General features: G+C 46.5%; 1 protein-coding gene across 3 annotated transcripts in view; it reads right to left on the bottom strand.

Moving 5' to 3' along the window:
- The window catches only part of PAMR1 (peptidase domain containing associated with muscle regeneration 1), a 63,114-nt gene that overhangs the window by 30,560 nt on the left and 7,618 nt on the right, over window positions 1–24,936 (bottom strand). For all 3 annotated transcript variants that reach the window (XM_054827366.1, XM_054827365.1, XM_054827368.1), the window contains exons 2-6: window positions 20,159–20,335; window positions 19,283–19,411; window positions 12,773–12,887; window positions 4,677–4,894; window positions 76–183 (exon numbers count right to left, since the gene is read on the bottom strand). In XM_054827366.1, coding sequence (XP_054683341.1) covers window positions 76–183; window positions 4,677–4,894; window positions 12,773–12,887; window positions 19,283–19,411; window positions 20,159–20,335 — 747 coding nt within the window. The remainder of the gene's footprint in view (window positions 1–75; window positions 184–4,676; window positions 4,895–12,772; window positions 12,888–19,282; window positions 19,412–20,158; window positions 20,336–24,936) is intronic.

Genomic DNA, 24,936 nt, shown 5'->3' on the forward strand with positions numbered 1-24,936 from the left:
GACACTCCTAACAATTCATGGCCTGCATCAGTGACAACCCTGGAGGCTGGTCATACACATAGTGCCTGTACTCACAGTTTTCACAGCGATTGCCTGTATAGCCAGCCAGACAGGCACATTTGTAGGTACCACTTTTGTCTAGAATGCACGTTCCATCATGAAGACATGGAGATGAAGAGCAAGCTATAAAAGAAAAGCAAGAATGTTCATTGTCTCTCCTAGGATGGCAGTCCTATCTATTTTTCCATATGATGGTTGTATCTTGGGGTAAATTACATATTTTGCTTAAAAGTTAGGAAGACACAGTAAAGGGCACAATGCATGTCAAAAAGCCTTCTGCTCTTCTTTCTTACTTACTGCAGAGGTGATCTTATAGAGATGGGCAGTTCTTTTCCCAGCATTCATCACTTACTCTTACCATTTTCCTTCAACCGTAGTCAAGTGGTGAGAAAGGTTTGTGGAAGAAAAATAATTTACAGCAAGCTTCAACAGTGTTTAGAGCTTAGCCTAAATTAAAGAAGTTTAATATTAACCTACATTTCTCCTGCCATTCATCCCAGAGTTAGGGATAAGTTCTGGGATCCACGGTTCTGGTGGGTTTTTTGGGTCTTGGAACTTGTCATTCCAGACTTTGGGAGTTGCTCTGCCCATGAGGAGCACTTCTTTTGTGTTGGGTTCAGGAAGATTTGAATGGTCATGATGACCCTAAGTCTGCTGAGGAAGCTCTTGCACACCACAAATCTAGCAATGATACACATCAAACTGTACATATCAGCATAAATTAATATCAGAATGTGTAATTGCACCACTTAATATCAGCAAATTCCACTGTGCAATAACACACAGGTTTGTTTGTGCGTGCTCGAAGGTGAGATGAATGAGTAGAACATAATTTACTCTCAAAAATAAAGAAATCATTTCCACTTAGATTATTTTCCACACTGAGTGTGGGTTTTACCAGACAGAAAGTAGAGCCAAAATGTAAAGATTTAGATCCAGTTTAAGATTCAAGTAACTCCAACACTTAAGGAGTTCAGGATCTGATGCCCTGCTTCAAGTCCATCTGAACAGAACTCTGCAGCAAAGTTCACATCCGGATCCATACCAGAAGCTGAGTTCAGTTTCAGCTCACATCATTGACTACAAAACATATTCCTTGTCATCTTAAAGAATTATCCAGCATACTTGGATCAAGCATGCTTGATCCCTCTGTAGAAGGATCTTGACAGGCTGGAACAATGGGCTGAGGCCAATTACATGAAGTTCAACAAGGCTCAGTGCCGGGTCCTGCACTTGGCTCACAACAACCCCATGCAATGCTACAGGCTTGGGGAAGAGTGGCTGGAAAGCTCCTTGGTGGAAAAGGACCAGGGGATGTTGGTTGTGAATCGGCTGAATATGAGCCAGCAGTGTTCCCAGGTCGCCAAGGCCAACAGCATCCTGGCTTGTATCAGGAACAGTGTGGCCAGCAGGACTAGGGAAGTGATTGTGCCCCTGTACTCAGCACACCTCGAGTGCTGTGTTCAGTTTTGGGCCACTCACTACACGAAAGACATTGAGGTGTAGATGTGGTGCTTAGGGACATGGTTTAGTGGTGGACTTGGCAGTGTTAGGTTAATGGTTGGACTTGATGATTCTATGATTCTGTAACTTTGAAATCATAACTGCTAGCAAAGTCTGCATTCTAATTCATTAACAGATCATCTTTGTCCTTCCACGATAAACACACTGATTACTTTGGTTATAACAGAAATATGAATCTTTGTACCAGCCATTGAGTTTTGCACGAGCAACCATCCCTGGGGGACCTATGGTTAGGTTATGTATTATTACATTTAAAGCATTCTCTCTGCTGCAGTCCAGAATGACAGATATCAGAATCAGTTGTTTTCCTTGCAAAGACTTCAATTCATCTTTAAGTCTCTTGTATCCAGATGCCAAGACACAAGAAATATATAGATGCCACACTTGGATTTCTCTGGAGGTTTCATGTCATGATGTAACAGCAATTCATACATGACTGGGCAATGAGTATCTTCCAGGTCTCATTGAAGACTAAGGTCTGACTAAGGACAGTAATTCATTCATTAAGTGGAATATATATGTGGCAATTGTACAGTATCCAACTAACGTAAAATATCACTGAGAAAGGAAAGGAGAAGCAGAAGAGCCTGTACAGACTGATATTTTGTAGTCACTGGTTTGAAGCCAGTGAACTTTCAGCTTTGTCCTTGCCCCAGCTTTGTCTCATGATTCTGTAAAGTAAGCATGTCAAGTGAATGAGGATAAGTGCCAGATACCATCCTTGAAAATGCTTGACATTCAACAGCACTAAATATTTTTATTTTTAAAGGAGTCTTGACTTCCTGGCTTCAGTCAAACAACATGGGACAGTACTACAAAAGGTTAAAGCCCCTATGTTGTGTCAAAGATCAGTAGCTTGGGGTACAGAAAGTAAAGCGTTATTGAAATTCAGTAACAGGCTTTCATCTAACTAGATCCAGCATATGTCTAATCCCTAAGAGGCCCTGATGCCTCCCCATCTGGCTGCCCATCCTTCTCATCTGAAGTCTGCTGAGTGACTTCTAGTCACTCATGCCAATTACTGGTTTCCATTATTTGACATTTGGCATGGCATGGGATCTAATACCTGCTTCCAGACCAGGCAGCCCAGCAGGTTGTGTGGTTTCGTCCTTTAATACCTACACATGCAGTGACCTTTCCTAAAGGGGATATAGGCTTTGCAGCTTACTTTGTATCCATCAAAACTTTTCTGGCAGTGAACCAGCGACCTCTCTGCAGTCAGTGCCACTGCTTCAGCAAGCTATGATTTATAAGCCAACACACACCTCAGAGGAAGGGAAGACAGAAAGGGAAGGAATTCAGTTCTGATAGCACAAGATGCTTCAGTCCTCTCCATTACAACACTAAGGTGCTGGGGACATCAGATCACCTCCACGGCCTGGTCCACATCCTGTAAGCACAAGTGCTGCTGCTGCTTTCACCTGCAGCACAGGGAATTGCTCTAGCAAGCCCTGTGCAATCTGTTCCGGGGACCTTGGCTTTTCCACAGTGCTGTGCACAGAGGGAAATTTCAGGGGAAATGCTTCAGTTTGCAATGTGTTGCCAGAGCTTTCGAGCCTGTGCTGCCCCCACTTTCAATTATATGCTGCCCCATGCATGGTGTATTCTTTCCCCTGAACTGTCCTGCTGGACAGGTTAATGATTCACATAAGAAGACACTGGGAGTGTTTTAAAAGCCTTTCACTGTGGCTACACATTAGGCCAGAACAGCCTGATAATAAAGTGCACAATAAGACCTCCTCACAAACTCTAAGAAGCCCTTTGCAACGTGCTCTGTGTGGATTACCACACTTGCAGCCACCCCGCCTCAAAATAATTACCACTAAAAATGGAGCCGAAATACAGTGCTCAACAGTATTCGAATACCAAGTGTTCCCTGCTGGGCAGAGAAAACAAAATCAATTTAGCTTGTACCATATGGAAAATGTTAATTCCCCGAGTGTAGGCAGCCCTTATGCAACATAGCCCACACCACATTAATTTGTTCTATATCACCTCTCCCGCTGTTAAGCCTAGGCGAACTATCAATAGCTAACTGCTCCTGCTATGTTACTAACATGTACTAAAGGTAACATTTGAAGAATAGGGCAGGCCAAGAAATGACATATGCACTGCATCCAGCAGTGTGCACATTTTAGATTGCTAGTTATACCCCTGATCATTGTTAACAGCTGATCCACTGTAGGTTTGTGTATTTATATAAGGATTATAAAAACTAACTAAAATTCCTGAGCCAGATATACCCTGGATGACCTCATGAAATGTGGGTCACCAGGATGTGCGGAAGGCAAGTTATGGTGAGTCATAGATCCTGCAGAGTTTATCTATGGCAAAGCAGCACACTCTGATTAGCCTTCTGTGCCAGGAATACTGTGGATAAATTTGACCAAAATTCCCTACATAGCTAAACGAGGAAGATCCAGGAAGCGTGTAGAGGCTGCTTCAAATGCAATAGCAAAATGAGGAGTCAGCTACACTTTCAATGTTATTTTGCAGCCAGAAAGAAACAGTGGAAAGCAGCGTGGGGGACTCAAGCACTGAGTACTAACAAAAGCACAGGAATTCTGTAGCCCTGCTTCTGTCATTTGTAACACTGGGTTCATCACAGAATGGGAAATGCCACTTTTTTTTTAAGCCCTAATGTTATGATACATGGGCCAACACAAGAGTCATGTCAGGATATTTTCACTGAGCTACTTCTGAGGCTTTACATTAAGTTTTTGCTAATTGAGACAGTGACTCTGCTCCTGCACATAGCACTGAGCAATTCTGCAATTGCAGATACACACACCCCTTCCTCTATTTTCTTCTGTGCTCTTAGTTCTCAGATTCAAACAGAAAAGTTTCAAAAAACAGCAGCTTTTTGTGCTGACTGATGTGCTTGTTCTTCATGCAGGAAGAAGGAATTCAGTCTTTGTCAGAAAAGCCTCACATTCACATGCCATCTGACAGCTTTTGAATCTTCCCTGCACTGACTTAGTGTAAGTTGCTGTTGGCAGCACAGCATGAAAGTTTTTAATGAAGCAAAAAAGAGAGAGAGATTAGTGAAATCGAATTAATGAGTGGCATGTTCCACTTTTGGATTATTTTACCTGTAATTTCTTCAAAGACAGCATGAAATCCATCAAAGTTCTTGGATCCATCAGACTGGAAAAGGACATGGAGTGAAGACCCAGTGCTTCGAATGGGAGGTGGCCTCTCATTTCCACAGAATTTCTTAATTATTTGGCTGTCCAAATTGTCCCCATCACGGATCTCCACATAGTCATACTGGCACATGTAGTCAAACTCCAGGCTCAGCATGGAAAATCTTGGGGAACAAAGACAACACAGTCAGACTGTGTACTCTCACCTGTGCACCCTGACTCTGATTTATTTGGATGTTTAGTTATGCTAGTGCCTCCCCCCCCTCAATGAATCAACAGGTGCCTAATCACATGAAGTCCCCCTCAATTCATCTCGACTTTTGCATCACGATCCTTGGAAGCCAGCTCAGCTCTACATAGTTGCTCCATGAGAACATTTAAGTGGCAGAACAGTGAAGTCTAAGTTGAAGTTATACAGTCTGTTCACATGCATCAGGTCCCTAACCACATTACAATGTTAGAACTTTCATCTAGGGTCAGACACTGTAGGGGGCATATTTCTATTGTGGCTGTTTGCTAGAAATTGTTCTATTTCCCCTAAATAAAGTTCTAAGTACTGAAAGTAACATTATCAAAGACTCAAAAGCTATTTATATTGTGATGTTCAGAAGTCAGCAATTAGGGGTACAAGGAAAGCTTGGGGATGTAACAGAAGCCAAAATAGACAGAGAAAGGTAATTTGAAACACTACTGCACATTTTGCTTTAGAAAGCAAATTGGTAGTAAATCCTCAATGCCTGGCACTTGCCCATCTTTTAAGGGCAGAAATAAGGGACAGGAGTTAGTGCAGAAGGGAAATATTTAAAGCCTTTCCCCACAATGTCTGTCTTTCCTAGCTTTGATCTAGCCGCTGCGCAAGGCTCTTGTTCGTTAACAGCAATGTTATATGTTGCTGTTGGAATTCAGTGGGGCACAGAGACAAAGCACCCCACCAGAATATGAATGAGAAGCAGAGTGAGAAACACCAAGTGCCTCTTGGCACTAGAATGAGCAATGGCCAGGGATGCTGGGTCCAGCCTTGGTATAGCAGATAAGAATGAGAAGATCTGGGCCTGGGAAAGGTCATGCTACTAACTGTTCAGCAGAATATTTTATAAATGAAACTTGCTGTGTACTCAATCTTTCTGAGAACTCCTAATGCCGCAGACACGTGTATTTAGAATTCAGCTAAATCTCCCACATTGCCTGTTCCAGTGTGGGCCTGGTGATTTGCAAAGACTGCATTTTCATACCAAAGAGGTGAGACAAATTTTGGATCTCCTGCTGGATCTCACAGTCTGAAGAGGCAAGAGTGTACTGGAGTCTGTTTCCTGTCCTTCTCTTATTGGGACTCAGGCCCCCATGTTAAGGAGGTCCCCATGTTATGCAAAATTACTTTTCTTTACAATTCATGACCTGACTTCACAGAGACATGGTGGGATAGCTCCTGTGACTGGAGTGATGGGATAGAAGGATACAGGCTTTTTAGGAAGGACAGGCAGGGCAGACGAGGAAGGGGTGTTGCCCTCTATGTCAATGAACAGTTGGAGTGTCTGGGGATTGATAAGGAGCCGACCGAGAGCTTATGGGTCAGGATTAAAGGGAGCGCTGGGGCAGGGGACACCATAGCTGGGGTTTCCTACAGATCACCTGACTACGGAGACAGAGTGGATGAAGACCTCTATAGGCAGGTAGAAGCAGCCTCACATTCACAAGCCCCGGTCCTTATGGTGGGCTTCAACCACCCCAACATCTGTTGAAGGGGCAACACAGCAGGGCATAAGCAATCCAGAAAGTTCCTGGAATGCATTGATGAACAACTTCCTCCTTCAAGTGACAGAGGAGCCCACGAGGAGAGGTGCCATGTTGGACCTTGTTCTCACCAACAAGGAGAGCCTGGTAGGGAAAGTGAAGCTCAAGGGCAGCTGTGGCTGCAGTGACCACGAAATGGTGGAGTTCAAGATCCTCAGGGCAGTGAGGAGGGCGCACGGCAAGCTCACTACCCTGGACTTCAGGAGAGCAGACTTTGGCCTCTTCAGGGATCTGCTGGGTAGAATACCATGGGACAAAGCTCTGGAGGGAAGAGGGGCCCAAGACAGCTGGCTAATATTCAGGAGTCACCTCCTCCAAGCTCAGGAGCGATGCATCCCAACAAAGAGGAAGTCAGGCAAAAATGCCAAGAGGCCTGCATGGGTGAACAAGGAGCTCCTGGGCAAAGTCAAACAAAAAAAGGAAGCCCACAGAGGGTGGAAGCAAGGGCAGGTAGCCTGGGAGGAATACAGAGAAACTGTCCGAACAGCCACAGATCAGGTTAGGAAAGCCAAAGCCCTGACAGAATTAAGTCTGGCCAGGGATGTCAAGGACAACAAGAAAAGTTTCTATAGGTATGATGTCAGTGATAAAAGGAGGACGAGAGAAAATGTGGGTCCCCTCTGGAATGAAACAGGCAACCTGGTTACCCAGGATATGGAGGAGGCTGAGGTACTCAACGACTTCTTTGCCTCAGTCTTCACTGGCAAGTGCTCTAGCCACACTGCCCAAGTTGCAGGAGGCAAAGGCAGGGACTGGGAGAATGAAGAACTGCCCACTGTAGAGGAAGATCACATCTGAGAATATCTAAGGAACCTGAAGGTGCACAAGTCCATGGGACCTGATGAGATGCATCCGCGGGTCCTGAGGGAACTGGCGGATGAAGTGGCCAGGCTACTCGCCATGATATTTGAGAAGTCTTGGCAGTCCAGTGAAGTTCCCACCGACTGGAAAAGGGGAAACATAACCCCCATTTTTAAAAAGGGAAAAAAGGAAGACTCAGGGAACTACAGGCCGGTCAGTCTGACCCTCTGTGCCTGGCAAGATCATGGAGCAGACCCTCCTGGAAACAGTTCTCAGGCACATGGGAAATACAGAGGTGATTGGTGACAGCCAACATGGCTTCACTAAGGGCAAATTGTGCCTGACAAATCTGATGACCTTCCATGATGGGGTTACAGCATCAGTGGATAAGGGAAGAGCGACTGATGTCATCTACCTGGACTTGTGCAAGGCATTTGACACTGTCCCGCATGACATCCTTGTCTCTAAATTGAAGAGACATAGATTCAATGGATGGACCACTTGGTGGATAAAGAATTGGCTGGATGGTCGCACTCAAAGAGTTGTGGTCAATGGCTCAATGTCCAAGTGGAGAACAGTGATGAGTGGCGTTTCTCAGGGGTCGGTACTGGGACCGGCACTGTTTAACATCTTTGTCGGCAACATGGAGAGTGGGATCGAGTGCACTCTCAGCAAGTTTGCCAACACCACCAAGCTGTGTGGTGTGGTCGACTACCACCATGTGGAGGGAAGGGATGCCATCCAGAGGGACCTTGACAGGCTTGAGAGGTGGGCCCGTGTGAACCGCATGAAGTTCAACAAGGTCACGTGCAAGGTCCTGCACGTGGGTTGGCGCAATCCCAAGCACAACTATAGGCTGGGTGGAGGATGGATTGAAAGCAGCCCTGAGGAGAAGGACTTGGGGGGTACTGGCTGGTGAAAAGCTCAACATCAGCCGTCAGTGTGTGCTTGCAGCCCAGAAAGCCAACCGTGCCCTCGGCTGCATCAAAAGAAGTGTGACCAGCAGGTCAAGGGAGGTGATTCTCCCCCTCTGCTCGCTCTTGTGAGACCCCACCTGGAGTACTGCGTCCAGCTGTGGGGGCCCCAGTATAAGAAAGAGATGGAGCTGTTGGAGCAAGTCCAGAGGAGGGCCACAAAGTTGATCAGAGGGCTGGAGCACCTCTCCTATGAGGACAGGCTGAGAGAGTTGGGGTTGTTCAGCCTGGAGAAGAGAAGGCTCCAGGAAGACCTTATTGCAGCCTTCCAGTACCTAAAGGGGGCCTACAGGAAAGATGGGGAGGCACTGTTTATCAGGGATTGTAGTGACAGGACAAGGAGTAATGGCTTTAAGCTGAAGAAGGGCAGATTTAGATTAGATATTAGGAAGAAATTCTTTACTGTGAGGGTGGTGAGGCACTGGAACAGGTTGCCCAGAGAAGCTGTGGATGCCCCATCCCTGGAAGTGTTCAAAGCCAGGCTGGATGGGGCTTTGGGCAACGTGGTCTAGTGGAAGGTGTCCCTGCCCATGGCAGAGAGGTTGGAACTAGATGATCTTTGAGGTCCCTTCCAACCCAAACCATTCTATGATTCTATGATTCTGTGACTTAAGAGTCTCTTTACTCAGTCACCTTTGTTCAGGTCATATGGTTGGTTTTAGAGCATCAGGAGTACACTACATACTGGGAAATGAATGAGCAGTTTTAGGAGGCTACACCACTGGAGCAGAGCCCCTCATTTTTTAAATCATCTGGTGGAATGTAGAATAAGAGAAAAAATGACATCTACTTTTAATATGCATTAGAGAGAGATTAATTCAATTTAGCTTTGCACAAAATGCATGAGAGAAATTCTGGTTCTGTCAGGTTTTCCAGAGACATCCTCACAGGTATCAGGTTATACACTACATCTTCAAAACATTCTTTCACTGGCAAATCATACCCCAGGGATCTACCCTTACAGACGTTAGAGAGCAATACAAATTAACCGATTCTTCCTTATCATACTTATGAGGCTACAGTTTATCCTGACTCAATTCTAAAAATATTTACCAGTTCTCTGAACGGATACATTTCTGATTAAAATTAAGTATGTGTGTAAGTAAGGAAGGAAAGTTTCTGGGATGCCCACCATTTAATGGGAGCAGTATTATTTATAGAAGTAAAGGTAAACTCTGTCTAGCAGCGTGTTCCTGAACAAAAAATATCGAGACGTACTCACACAGAGTGAAGGCACAGACTGAAAGAGCCATACACAGAATACTGATTTAATTGTTTGCTTTCTTTGCTTTAAAAAATGATGAAAATAGAGTGGAAGACGTGAAAGGCATAGGGGGGGTCTGAGTTGCATTTTATATAACTTAGCATAGAAGCAGATATACTGTATGGATGACATGGGATCCCATGATTAAGAGTCAGAATTGGCAGGTCAGGAAACCTGCCAAAGCTTTTCAAAACTTCTTGGCAATGGCCCAGTTGATGGGACCCTTTACAGACCACAAGGTCTATTGCTATTTAAATCACAGCTACAGGCAATGTAATGAATCTCAATTCCCTCACCTGTGAAACTGTAACTATAATATAATTCTCTTGGATATTATGAAACTAAGCATGCTAATTTAGTGCTACAGGTCATCAGATACAAAATGGAATGCAAAGTATTGTCTTGATTTCATCAGTGTCTGCCGTGTAAATACATTTTGCCAACCCCTCTAAGGAAAGGTTCTAGCCAAAGGAAAATATTTTAAACTGCATCTCTGCTGAGGCATTAAAGAAAATGATTGAAGGTTGTGAGCTACTTCTACTGTGGTATGGCATCCCTGACATGGCTTGGGCTGAAGAAGCCTATACATCACAACCCAAAGAAAAACAAGGCTGGAAGAAAGCAGAGAAAACAAACTACCACCACAATCTGGGCACCATTTATTAAAACATCTCTGCTTAGCAAACCCCTAAAGCACTGTGTGGTACAGCTTGAAGCAAGGGAAGATTCATCCTGAAAATTTTACTCCTCTATGCAGAGACAAACCACTTTGTTGCCCTTCTGTATCACACTGTCCCCATCCCTGCCCTCACAAGCAATCAGAGCGGCAGCAAACAGGATTTGTGCACAGACAGAATGAAGAAAGGAGTTCATTTGTTAGCAGTTGTGATGATTCAGCACAATGCTGGCTGTGCTTTACAGCTCTAAGCAGAGTTAGCACCCACAGAGGGGATCAGTGTGTTATGAAAATGCAGTGAAGGCAATGACTCAGCATGGATGGCAGAGCCAGGAGGAAGACTCTGGTGGCCTGCTTAGTTGTACCTGCCCTTCTGTGTAGGAATGGCCTAAACGAGAAGCTGTAAGCTAAATGTACCAGTTTTCCACAGCATCTAACTGCTGAAGTACCTGAATGGCCAGCTTTGACGTGGTCCACCTTGAAAACCTCAGCTGATTCAGAACATACTCCAGGGTCCTCAAGTTCTGTGTTTGCCCTGGAGGCTTCCTCCTATGCCTCCTGACTTGCAGAGCGGCAGGATTAAGTGTGGACATTCAGGACAGTTCCTCATCTTTCCCTAGAAGTGCCATGTCATCTGCTGGGATCTTTAGGCACCCAGACATCAAGCTCAGCTCAGGCTGGGCACAGGGCTTTAGGCTTCTCCAGCGCTACCCAGCTCAGATAAATGTAGTTGCTGACAATAAAAGGTTGGTAGCTCAGGCTTCCCTCTTGGAGACTTCCACATTTGGAATGTAATGTTATATCACAACAAGGAGATGCCTAGTATTGTGTTTGTTTGACTGTAGGAAGGATGGACACGGGGAGAAAGAGAAAGGCCCTCTCTGCAGGATGCCCCTCATGTTAAAGTTTTGCATCTTCTGGTAACAGCAAAGGTAAACAGAGTGAACTGTACAGCTCTCATGTGACACCAACATCTTCCTAGCATGCATGGGGGTGGCCCTCTGGATCTAGAACAGAGGTCTGGTTTCTCCAAAGAGTTAGTACATCTGTTAGCTTACTTTACAGCACTTGCCATTCCTCTGCCTTGAAAACAGATGAGAGTCTCCTTAGTGCAGCCACAGCAAGTACTACTGTTTGACCTAGTGTCCTTTGTTAAAATAGCCTTTCCTCCCTTGTACCTTGTGCCTAGTGCCACCTGGCTTTTAGCTTTTTATCCAGAGATGGGTACATTCACTAGTGATGTGCATGCACAGGATCCATTTCTATCCTTACACCCACCCTGTAAAAGTAGCTCCTGAAGCACTTTTTAAGCCTTACAATTGACAAAGCCTTGTTCAGAAATGTGAAAAATACCAGGTTACAACCTCCCTGAGCTTGCGTTGTGCAAATCATACACCTAGGCAACATCTTTTAAAAACAAGGTACGTACAGCTCATTCCTGCTGAGACTGATGCAAAGTTGTATCATGAGAACACAAAACTCCTCCTCACAGACTTGCTCCCCTGTGTCTCATACATATTTCTCCAGAGTAAAGGAGCTCCAATGCTACCCAGGCAATAATTGCAGCTACTCATATGTATACAACAGGCTTGCAGTTGCAAGTCTGAACAAAGGGTGTTAGTGTGGGAATGCCAGAAGCTCAGCTCTTCAATTGATTTCTTTTTATTAGGTCTCTCTTTAAACATATAGGAAGAAATTTGTGTATCTAGCATAGCTCTTTTTCCTGGGCTCCAAAGCTGGTTAAATATTGATATGAAGGCTTTAGCTACTGTTTTTATTATATTAGCTAGTAGGTTTTGAATACAATCCCCTGTCAATCTTCCTACCACATGGGTGAGCTCCCTGCTACACACATGTGAAAACAGTATTAATTACCCCAGCTAGGGGCTCTCCTGCACTAGGCAGGATACCCAATCAAGAACCGTGAGCTTGAGTCAGTAGGGGTGGGTTAACAGGTTGAAGCATACATAGGTCAGAGGACCGATGACTTGCAGGAGAATCAATCACATCCTCCAGACACAGGAATGGTGAGAGGAATAACGGTGGCTGGTAAAGAGGATAAGACTCGTAAAATGAGTGAAAGAAAAATAAGAGAGGGAAAATGTAGGCTAAATGCAAGGCAGGTCTCATGGGCAACTTTCTCCTGGCATGAGACATCATATCAAAATGTTCCTACAGGTTTTCTTCAAAGAACGTCTTAGTTCAGCCTGGTACACTTTTCAGAAAATACTGGGTGCTTTGGTGTCAAGGTCTTGAAGAGACCTCTAGAGAGATACATTTTGCCCAATATCTGAGAAACTCCCCTTAGCATCCAGCTGTCCTAAATGGGAACTGAAGGCACAGCATTGATGATTTGTGCAGTGGCTGCCCATCACAAGCTAGAGCAGGGGAAAGAGCTGAGGTACCAAACACAAAGTGGTGGCAATACCTTTACTCCCCCAGGACTCCCAGCTGTTGACCCACAATGACTCTTGGTTATCCACATGCCCCAATGTCCACCTGAAACCAGCGCTGGCTAAAAGTCAGAATGACCTACCTTAATTCAATGTTAAATCCACCTTGAACGTGAATAGTCCATTCACATCGTGCATTCAGTGGGTAACCCTCTAGCAGAATCTGACCTCTAGAAGCCCGAAGAACCTGCCCACACCCTGGGGAGCAAAAGAAGAAAAAAAATCTGTGTAAGGGACCTTCAAGAGGCATTTGAAGAAAATACATGTAGAAAAAACACCAGAATGATAAGATAGGGTGGCTTAGGAAGATACACACTTTCTTACAAAGCAGTATATAAAATAATGGAACAGGCACACAATGGCTATAAACGAGTTATGACTCTATTAGAGTATTGTCTAGACTAAGAGCACCCTTAGAAAAATTTTAGTTGATTGCTTCTCCCTGGTTTGCAATGCAGCCCCATGAAACCATTTCTTACAGCTTTTGCCCCACCCTTGATTAGCCCACCCACCCACCTGGCTGACACTCCAGCTCAGAACAGTTTTGATGGATCTCATGTTGACCTGTGTAATCATTGAAACTGAGGAAGCTGGTGGGAAAGTGCCAAAGGTACAATGAACACTTGAATTAGCTCAAGTGAGCAAAACAATGAGAGGAGGAGCTGTTACACCCAACATCATAGTTTCAAGTCGTTCACAACAAGACTCTTGGAGGAAAAACAGCTGATGTATTCATAGAGGAGACATCAGTTTGTCCTCAGGATTCACCACATCATCCTCACATGTTAATGCCACCATGCCAATGGAGACACATAACCATCAAAGCTCCTCCACCAATGACTCAATGTAACACATATATAATATATAGCCCTCATCCCTTCTCTCAGGTTCACTCCTATGCTTCCTCTCCTCCTGTCCCACTCTCAGCTTTCCATCATGCTATGAAATGTACTTCAGTGCTCAGCATCAACAGGAAAAGATTAAGTACTCCAGTCATTTGTGCCCAGTCTGAGAAAACCATCAGAGGACAATAACCTGAACAAACATCAGACAATGTCACATACTGAGGAAGCAGTATGTTTTCATGGCTATCCTGCAGCTGTCCCTAGGCAGCTGTCCAGGGATAGTTGTCCTGATTCCTCATCTTGGATGCTAAACATTTTTAGCCTAGAGAGTTCTCTCATCTTTAGTAACCTCTCCCTTTCCCCCAGCTATAAAATATGGCTAATGGTATTTTCCCCTGTGGAAGAAGGAAAGTTGTTTAGTGATTTTTGTAGAGCCTTCTGTGATCTGTAAATGCAAGTGCTAGCAAAGTGCACAGTTAAATCATTACATACAAAACAGAGAGAATTTCTCAGTTTCTACTTTCCTGACTACATCCTTCCGAATAGAGTCTTGCACATGGCTACATTCCCTGGTAAGCCTTCTGTTGCTTTGCTGGGGGATGAGACTGTATCCATAAGCCAGAAATTGCAATTAAGTCTAACAGCATCACTGGACCAGGAGACTTATAGGCTGCACACCACAGATAATAAGTAAAAAGACAAATGACCCAAAAGAGCTCCACAGCAAATCTCCCACTTCTTTTTACCTCTTCAGTCCAACAGAAAGCCCTGCTCCTTCCATCTGTTTCCAAAAAGGAACCGTAAACTGTTAACCAGTAACATAGGATGAATGTTTCCTACTGAAATGGTAGGTTTTAACACTCGCTTCGGGGCCCTTCCTTCCTTTGGGAAAAGAGGGTGACAGTGACCTGATTTGGTGAAGTACCAAGTATCTGCGGTTCCCATTGATCTTAGTGTCTGGAAATCAGTCCTGCTGCATCTGGTCTATGGGGAAACGTGAAAATTGCAGGTCAGTTACTACTTTTTCTTCTTAAGAAAGTGTTGCTCAAATGAAATACCCTTTGTTCATTTACCCTCGGTTACCCTTAATTAAGCAGGACCCAAGGAAACAGAAATGCTGCTCAGAAGAGTTCCTCAAAAGTGTTTCATCCTCCTCTGTGGCTCACTTAGTTCCCTCTGTAAAAGGCGAAAATTAATGACTGTGCCCAGCAACCACATTAGGATTCAGCAAGTACAGCAGGATCTGCTGTGGTGCACATGATAATTCTCCTTCCCACAGCAAGAAACAGGACCCTGTGCTGCCGCTGGCTCCTGCCTCTAAAGCAACCTGAGACAAAGCTGCTAGAAATCTTCAGATGGTTTGACAGGGGGCTTGGACCACCTCAAAGAAAGTTTCCCTTTCGTCCTGAAGGGCTTTTGAGTTTCTGATGCCTTTAACAAAGGAAAGCCAAAGAACTGGTGCAGAGAGATATTCGTGTGCATGGCATACTAAACACACTTTCTGTTTGCAGTAGTACAGCCTGAACTCTCTGAACACTGGTGCCAAGGAAGTAGGTTTGGCCAGCAAAGCAGGTGGTCTGAGGCTAAAGGGGAGCCTTTCAATGACCACCTCCAAAAGGACACTCTCAGATTTGCTACTGCCCTTCTCTGCACAAAGCACATTTGCAATCACATCAGATCTGTGCTCTTGTATCTCCAGCCCTTCCAGCAGAAGTTAGACTGACTCCCCAGACCAAGAGTTCAATCATCTGTTGATCAAAAGGAGTCTTTTCCCATTCTGAACCTGCAGGAGTCCTGGAAAGCTATCAAAAATAATTTACATCCTAAACACAAATGCTGGCAAATTCTCCCTCATTTACAAAAAAAATAATCCACTTTGGCAGAGCGTCAACATCCTTGTTCTGTTCCTGTTCCTGAAAAAAGGCAGCTTTCAGGGCCACAGTAAGATTTCCTCTAAGGTTTGTTACTAGCAGAAAACAAAACAATTCAGGAGACATCTGAGTTGTAGCCCACGGAGACCTGTGGGTCAATGGAGGGAGAGGTCCTGAGGAGACCTCCGGTAAGAGCTTATTATCATCAGCTGTTCAAGTGCTACATCGATGTGGAGCTCCTTCAATGGTCAAGAGGACTGAACAAAGTAGAATGAGCATAGAAATGTTACTGGTATTCAGAAACAGGCTGATACAGAAAGGCAGCTGTCACTCACCATGCCTTGCTGCTGCCTGTTGTTTGTAGGTCACCAGTATTATGTAAACGCTAATGTTCACAAAGTCTCTAAAACTACAAGTACTTTTGTTCATCATGGGGACCACATTCAGACAGCAAGGCTGAGGACAGCTTTTAGATAACACCACTTTCTCCTCCACTTTGATGGAGTACGTGTTCTCAAGGGACGTGACAATCAGAGGTTGACAAAGGTTGTTGGAGTGCAGGGTACAGAGGAAAGGGTCCTGCAGGGTCATTTTTCTTCTTTTTTTAGATTCTGATGTGCCTTTAAGGGCATGATAGTCCAATCCAATAAACAGTCCTATCAGGAAATGTTCCAGTACCCAATTAACTCTATTCAGTGTGGGTTTTTTCCTAATAACATTCCTTTGGACTACCCTATATATAATTTCTCTTTTTACCGAATGATCTGGTGTCCTTTGGCTGTTTTTCAGCCATGTCCATGTGTCCGGCTATGCCAGCAGACACCAGATGGCCCCACAGGCTGGCCCATGCTACTTCTTCCTTGCTGTGGCCCTCCAGGCACATCACCACTTTTGCTGGCAGTTCCCAGAAATCGCTCCCAGGGGCTCACCCTGCCCTCGCGACTGTGGGCAGCCCCTTGACCGCTGCCTTGTGGCTGGGGCAGTGCCACCAGCCCATGGAGCCACAGGGCACCCCACGGCTGCTGGGCTGATGTGCAGACAGGCCTTGCCTACTCTCCTTGGAGTAACTAGAGCCTGTCCCACAGCTTCCCTCCTCCCTCCTCCCCAGTGCGATATTAAATAGGCATTAATCCCGCCCTTATGCTAAATTGCAGCTGCGCGCTCCTCTGAATCCCTGGCACTCACCCTGTCTGCCTACACGCGCGGCCATTTCCCCGCCCGGCTGACAGGAGCTGGCGGGGCCTGCAGCCAGGGGCCTCCTCCGGGGTCCCCGGGCGCCACCTACCGCCCGCGCCGTGGCGGTGCCGTGCGGCGCCCCCGGGCGAGCCGGGGCCCCTGAGGGAAACGGCGCCGCGAGAAGGCGGAACGGCGGAGGCTGCGCCGCGGGAGGGGAGTCCTGGGTCGGGCCGTGCCCGGTGCTGTTTCATAGGGCCGTCCGGTAGTGAAGCGATGGAGCTGGAGGGATGGCCGCTCGCCGCCGGGCCGCTCGCTTGGTTACAGCAGAGCCCGCTCGAGCCCCTCGACTCCTTGGCCCGCCCCCAGCACACCGAAGCCGATGCTCCGCGGCAACACCGCCCACTCCCCGCGTGAGGGAGACAAAGCCTGGCGCTCCCCGGGCAGCGGAGGTGGGTCCGTCCTGGAGCGCTGCCTGCCCGCAGCCCCGGCTCTCTCCTCCGCACCAGTCCGTGCTTGGGCAACCGCTCTACGGCTTTCAGGTGTGGGCGGGGGGTGTGAAGTCTGCGGGTAGGTTGCCCTCGGCGCAGAGGCAAGGTAGATGCGGGCCTCGCTGGGCTGGAGGAGTTAACATCTGGGGAAGAAGCTTCAGTTGGGAACGCCTTGCAAGAGCAGCTCTGCCAGGAGGAGCTCTCCTTTCTGGCCACTGTGGCAACGCTGCTCCCCACAGCCGGCGACCTGGTGTGGGGTGAAGCTTTGTGTGCGGCTTGTGCACACGACCAGCTTGGTCAGGGCAGGTCCCGCGGGCTGTCGGTGTGCTTGCTAGCAGAGGGCATCGGCATTTGCAATATAGGATGAAGTAGACAGATTACATCACCTGGTTACTGTGGTTGCGCTTCCTTGTGTTCCCGGGATTCACTGGCACTCTGTTCCTGGCGAGGTGCCCAGGGCAGGCTGCAAATTTCCAGATGTGATCTTGCATGCAGGTACCAGAGATGCCTTCTCCTTCGCTCTCCAAAATGTGTCGTGTTAGCACATCCACTGCTCCAGCAGCTGGTACACACTGTTGTACAAAGGCTACTCGCTGACTGCCCTCCAAACCCAAAGCCACATAGTTTTGAGCCTGCACGCCAGCACCCAGCATGGTCATAGGCTGCTTTCCGGACATGCAGTCTCTGCATGACTGAGCCTACTGTCAAGGCCAAAAGTGAGATAGCCATGAGAGCCAGAGCAGAGGAGGTCAGGAGTGTGCTGGGATTGCAACTGTGTCTGTGCTTCTCTTTAAGAGTAGAAGACATGGTAGCACTATCCGCCCATCCTACCCTGCCTCTGAAGTACTGCAGAACCACACAAAAGAGACCATAATCCTCAGTGTCACACTGCTTCCCTCAAAAGAGCAAGTAGGAGGAAAAACATTGTAAGACAAAGCTCTGCAAAATTTCGGTATTGGAAAAAGGTCCAAATAGACTACAGTGTGAGGGTGTATTTGCTTTAAAACACAAGTAGGCAGAGCAGACTGAAATATACTGTAGGCAACCAATCTACTCAGGCAGAGGGAGGAAGGATTAGATGAGCTAATGATTCTTTCTTGGTTCTGCTCTTACAAAAAGTGCCAGGGGAGCTCTAGCATCGACCCAGAGCAAACAGGACTTTAAAGTGCTATCAGAGATCACACCATCAACCACAAGGGACTCAGTTTATCAACTTCTGAAGCACCAAGGTTGAGTTAGCCTTATTGCTGAAACATGTTGATTCCCCATATTCTGCTGTTTGAAGCAATGACTTTATTTTGTTTGCTTTCACCTCCTGAATGGTCATGGGCTGTGTTGGGAAAGCAGGTTCAATTGTTGCTTTAAAATCAACAGCTAAGAGGGAACCAGACTAAGACGTGTAGAATAATGGACAGAACAGAGTAGGAAAAGCAAATCTGCTTCCATACCTTTCAGTGAAATGTGAACAAAGAAACAGTCAATAAAAGAGAGTTGGTGAAAGGCTATACCTCCACCAGTGAGAAACTGGTAAAGGAAATACTAGTCTTAAACTGTATCCAATTAGCTTATGGAATTCATTATTGAAAGATAGCCTTGGGAACAACAGCTTAGCAAAATCCAAGAAGCAGGAGCTTTACACTGTTGCAAATAAAACCTTCAGATATCGCTACCAGAGCCTGAAACATTCCTGGTCCACCACAGTGCTTAGTTGCAAGACAGCGTTTTCCAAAGCTGCCTTGGAGCGTGATGGAGCTGTGCAAAGGAGGGAGGGAGCATGGGACTTCCTTGGGGCTAGTTCTGCAGCCTAGGGTTTGAAGGAGGACAGAGGAGAAGCTCTTTGATATAGCTGTTGCCCTTGTAAATGTTTATGCTTTGCTGAAGGCCTCCAGGGAATCAGTTATGCTGAAGCATGTCCAAGAAATGCAAAGAACAGATTTCCAGAGTCACAGCAGTTAAAGTTTTAAAATAAAGCAAAACAAACCAGAAGTTTAGTAGGGTTGTAACCCCCTGTGACTTAGGGCGCGGGCCAATCCCTAGCAGATGAGCACTGGGAGAGAAGTTTTCCCCACTGTAGATTGGCTTACTGCCTGGTTGTGTTTGCCTTCTCCTGCCTGTGCCCTTTGCAAAAGTCACCGTATAGGAATAGCTGGGAAGGCACAGCATGGCTCTGGCCCTGTCCCTGACATGCTTCCCTGCCCGTGTAGGACACTTACTCATGCAGTCCCCTCCATACCAGCCAGCTCTGCACTCTGCACAGTAGATCCCCTTGATGTAGAAATCATCAAGCGTTCCTCCCCAGGAGCCGTTGCGGCAGGACTTGCAGTTCTCAAAAATGGTGCAGCCTGAAAGGAGAGCCACTGCGTTAGAGGAAAGCCAGGGTAGATTGTCTTGCAGGGAGAGAAGCAGCCTCTCTCTCTCTTTTCCACAAAAATGCCAATCAGATTAGTGACTGCTGCAGTGCTGATAGCTTCCCTGCTGTGAACCATACCCAACCTCCACCCCCAAACCCTAGGGAGCTCAGACTCTGAGATTTGGAGCCAAACTCCCAGTCTGACTTGCCCAGACCTCTAAATCTCATTGCTCTGACTGTAAATGCCTCTCTCAGGCATCTGAATGTGGATGCTGGTGCTGCTCAGGCCCAGCCCAAGTGATTTTGATGTCCTTACCTGTTCCTGTCTCTTCCTGCTCTCACCTTTCACTTTGGCCTGTCCTCCTTGCTAGCCAGACTTCCAAGTTGTCTCTACCTTCTTGTTTTGGGGATGCACATCATCCCAGAGCACCTACAAAACACTCCTGGTATGAAGCCAGCTGCAACATCGCCATTTGGCAGCTCCCAAACCTGCCCAAGACAACCTGACGACAACACTGCTGGTAGTAAGTGGGGGGTTTTTTCTGGCAGTGATGCTACCTTGCCAAGTGTCTTACTGCTGTCAGCAGAGTGGCAGAAGGGGTTCCTGAGGAGGCATGGGGCAATCCCATGCCCCAGTGAGATGTGCTGGCCCTCTCTGCTTCCCTGCCCAGCAGCTACCATCACGTGCTGATGCCTTGGCCAAAAAGCTAGTGTGAACACAGTGTGGCCCTGAACATACCTGGGTGGATTAAGCAGGAGTCGCACTCATTCTCCTCATTCCTGCAGCAGGGAATGGTGTAGCCCACTCTTTCTTTCCGTCCTGGGCAGATGCACTCTATTTGGTCGTATTCGCAGCACTCCCGACACATGATATTCCACTCAGCACCTGGGCAGTTTTCATTGATCACCGTGTACTCTGCAAGCAGGGAACAGAGAGGGGGACACTTGGAAGTAAGCCATTATCTGCCAAGGATTGACAGCATCTATTATTCAGTGTTTTGTCAGATCATGTATGGCATGAGGTTGGCTGAGGTCTTCAGCCCAGGAAATCTCAGACTACATGGTAGCACACAGCTGATATGTCAGCTCTGTTTGGGTGTCTAAAGGACACATGGGCAGTTTTGCAGTGCCAGCTGGAGGAGGCAAACAGACCAGAGGAAAGCAATATGTTCATTTCAGTCTTTTCTCTGCAAGACCATCCCACTTCTGTGGTGAGAAAAATAGTTTTAAAAAACCACAGACCATGATGTCACATGAGAAACTCTTCTTCAGATCATAGGACTGATTTACAGCCTCATATATAGTACAGATTATTTAATCTATAATAGCATGTTTTGGTTGCATTTTTGTTTGTGAATTTGCTATGCTTGATGACTAGGATGTTCACCAGGAAAGGCCAATTTTGAGGTGTGTTTTAGCTGGTTTCACTCCCTATTTTCACTCAGAAGCACATGGTGTTACACTTGGCTTCACTGCCAAAGGAAACAAGATTTTTCATTATTTTTAAACGTTCATTTTATCTGGCATTTCTAATATGGTAGCATAATTAAAATCTTTTTATTTTTTAGCATAACCTCGTATCATGATATTTAAGCTTTGCTGGAAGTGCCCTTTTAGGAAACAACCTCAGACTGACTCTGGACTGCCATAGTAAGTACAGATCCCATCTTTCTCCGCTAGCATGCTGTCTAAATTCTACAAAGTGAAATCTAATGAGTGCATGATGCTGTCAGCGTGTCTCCTAACCAGCTGACAGACCTGATGACTGCTTTCATGGAGTTTCATGGTAAAAAGAGAGAGAGCAGACTAGAAAGATAGATGAGACATGAAGGAAACATAATGAGACTATCTCTCTCTTCTTCCCTCTCTCCTCCCCCTCTTTGTTCCCCCCCCCCCCCCCCCCCGTGGTTATGTAACATCCCTTTTCCTTTTGTTTTAAACTCTGAGTAACAGGGCTGCCTTGTCATTGCTACAAGCCCTACATCTCTAAGGTGTAGTACTCCTGTCTGTGCCTATAGCTGGCTCCCTTCTCACACTGCTACTTTTTGTTTCATTGTGCTTCATAACCTAATTACCATGTCTACTGGAGCTACTGTTTTGGGTTTGCATGGCAAGGTTTTGGTAGCGGGGGTAGCTACAGGGGCAGCTTCTGCAAGAAGCTGCTAGAAGCATCCCCTAGGTCTGACAGAGCCAATGCCAATCAGCTCCAAGATGGACCCACCGCTGGCCAAGGCCAAGACCATCAGCAATGGTGGTAGCGCCTCTGGGATAACATATTTAAGAAGAGGAAAAAAAAGGAGCAGCAGCTTTTGCAGCCACAGAGAGGAGTGAGAAGATGTGAAAAACTTTGCAGACACCAAGGTCAGCAAAGAAGGAGAGGGAGGAGGTGCTCCAGGTGCCAGAGCACAGATTCCCCTGCAGCCTGTGGAGAAGGCCATGGTAAAGCAGGCTGTCCCCTGCAGCCCATGGAGGTTGATGGTGGAGCGGATATCCACCTGCAGCCCATGGAGGACCCCACGCCGGAGCAGGTGGAGGCACCTGAAGGAGGCTGTGACCCCGTGGGAAGCCCACACTGGAGCAGGGTCCTGGCAGGACCTGTGGCCCCATGGAGAGAGGAGCTCACGCCAGAGCAGCTTTGCTGGCAGGACTTATGACCCCATGGAGGACCCACATTGGAGCAGTCTGCTCCTGAAGGTCTACACCTCGTGGGAGAGACTCCATGCTGGAGCAGCGGAATGATGAGAGGAGTCCTCCTCCTGAGGATGAAGAAGCGGCAGAAACACCGTGTGATGAACTGACTGTAACCCCCATTCCCCATCCCCCTGTGCTGCTGAGTGGGAGGCGGAGGTTGAAACCAGGAGTGAAGTTGAGCTCGGGAAGAAGGGAGGGGTGGGGGGAGATGTTTTAAGATTTGATTTTGTTTCTCATTCCTCTACTCTGTTTTCTGGGTAATAAATTAGATTTATTTTTTTTTCCTAAGTTGAATCTGTTCTGCCCGTGACAGTAATTGGTGAATGATCTCTCCCTGTCCTTATCTCAACCCACGAGCCTCTCGATATATTTTCTCTCCCCTGTCCTGTTGAGGAGGGGGAGTGATAGAGTGGCTTTGGTGGGCACCTGGCCTCCTGCCAGGGTCAACCCACTACAGCTACCTTCCACTGAACTTTGCTGCTCTGTTTCACTTCATTCTCCATGGCCTCATGAAGCCTGGTTCCTAGAAGCTTATCTTTTCCCCTAATGATATTTACTGGCTGCATAAAAGAGGCACCACCAAACTGTTTCTTAATTTTTTCCTTTTTGCTGGGAAATGAAATTCAGCCCTTCGTGCTCCTCAGAAATGAGCCTTTCCCTTGTGCCTGGTGTACGAACTGGGGAGAGTCCACCACCGCTGAGTTTGGAAAACAGGCTGCTGTTTGTGCTGAAACCTTTCTATTCCCACTACCTGCTCCCATAATCATTCCAAAAGGAAAAAGAAAGCTGCTTCTGTCATTCAATAAGGTTCTGTATTTTTTTATTCCAATAATAAATTCTTGTATCAAAATAACCTTAGTGTTTTGATTTACTGGCAATTTAATTCCCTTTCAGGTTCTCAGGTACTGCAGTTTGAGCAACATATATAGCCTTGACAAGAAAATTTGTGGATTTGAGATATTTTTAAGTGATCCTCTCTATGATTTTCTTCACAGAAAACATGAAATCTATTATCCTGAAGTTTTGTAGAAGCTATTCTTTAAAGAAATTTGTGTGAAGACTTTATGCACTTCTTTAATAACAATAGGATCCCTTTTGTTTTGCATTAAGTATCTCCAGGCAAACAACAAAGGAAGCCTTTCCCTCAGAAATTTAAGAGGGAGATGCACAGAGCTGCTAGCATATGTAATGTACATTTGTGTTGCTGAGCTCAGCCTGGGCTTCTGGCAGGAAGAGGCATAACTCTGCTCCCCCTTGTGTGATTGGGGAATGGCGGCTCCCCACACCCACACTTGGCCATTATTACCCCAAAACAGAAGAGAATGAGGCAGAGAAGAGTGGTGGGAGATTTATTGACTGAGTAAAATAGTGGAAGCCAGGCCTTGGCCAGCTGTGGCAGAGATAATTGTGGGGTGCTTTGTGGGCCTGACTTTGATAATCCTCCAAAGCAGGCTGTCTGGCTTGCAGGCAGTGGCTCCATCTCCCAGTGTCAAACACAGTCCAGAAAGTGACTTGACCTGATTTTGGGAGAAGCAGGAAGAAGCTGCTTGACAACCCATGCAAAATATTTAGCTGAAAAGAACAAACAAGTCTCTGGACAGGCAAATAAACAGTGGATTAATTTATGGGATTTTAATCATGGAAGAAAAGCCCATTAAATCCAGGCATAAACAGCAGCTCAAGACTATGGAAACCAAGCAAGAAATGGCTGTGTTGAGAAGGCATGCGAACCTCTGGGGAAAGTGCTGGAGGAAAGACCTGCTCGGCTCGACAGCCTGGCAGAGTACAATGCAACCTTTCACCTGGTGCTTTCAGTCCAGCCTGAGGGACATGTGAGGTGGGAGATGAGACTGAGGTATACACAGGGTGGCTGTGTTTCCAGGTTCAGATGGCAACACGTTCATGCTTTTCAATGACATAATGAGACTGCCTAGTCCCTGTAGCACATTTCAGGCTGTCAGCAATGGATTTTGTAAGACAGCAGTAGGAGGGGATGTTCCCAGTCAATGTCCTCCCTGTTAGCAGTATCATTCTGAGGGCTGAGTTACAGCGATGGCAGTTCATCACAGAGATGCTGTCACCTCCCCTGCTCCCCAGTGCTGAGCTGGGCTTTGGAGGAGCGAAAGGCTCCTCACTTTGGGGAGCCCTCCCTGTTGACCAGTGAGCCTTGAGCTTCCTCTGTGAAAACCTCCGTGTGGGTGATGAGCCATAGCAAGGAGAAGATACAGCAGGACCATGTGGAGGGGTGGGTTGGCTGATCCTGCTGTGGCCTCTGCTGAGCCAGTGCTGGGAGATGAGCTGCTGAAAAGCAGATTAAAAGCATCTACAGAGGAGCTGGCACTGAAAGAAATGCACAGCCACTTTGCTGAGTAGTTTAATGTTTATTGACATCCCCTGTCAGTAAAAGGACCTCGGTTTCTCCACAGATCCTCAAAACTGGAAAGGCAAATCTTTCAGCCTTTGCTCTTGATTTTGACTCAGCTCAGTGTTTGCCTTTTTAAAAGTGGTGCTTGCCTGTCTGCCTCTGTACCATGAACCCACAGGAGCCAGGGAAGGGAAGGAATGGAAGTAGGTTACTCCTAGTGTAGAAATAGCTTGAAGGGCGAATAGTTTTAATCTGCTGAACTATCATGCTTCTACTGTCACTCACTTCCTTTACGAAGTTGCAGCAAATCCAGCTCTGATTTGACTTGCCAGGCTCACCCACATCCCTCACTTTCTCTGGCCCAAAATTCCCTTTTTTGCTTCTTATTTTTGCTTCACCTTTTCAAAACATGCTGACTTCCTTGTCCAAGATGTGCTTGGGCAACCTGGTGTGCAGCAGAG

Source organism: Grus americana, chromosome 5, assembly GCF_028858705.1.
Source record: "Grus americana isolate bGruAme1 chromosome 5, bGruAme1.mat, whole genome shotgun sequence".
NCBI classification, from domain to species: domain Eukaryota; kingdom Metazoa; phylum Chordata; class Aves; order Gruiformes; family Gruidae; genus Grus; species Grus americana.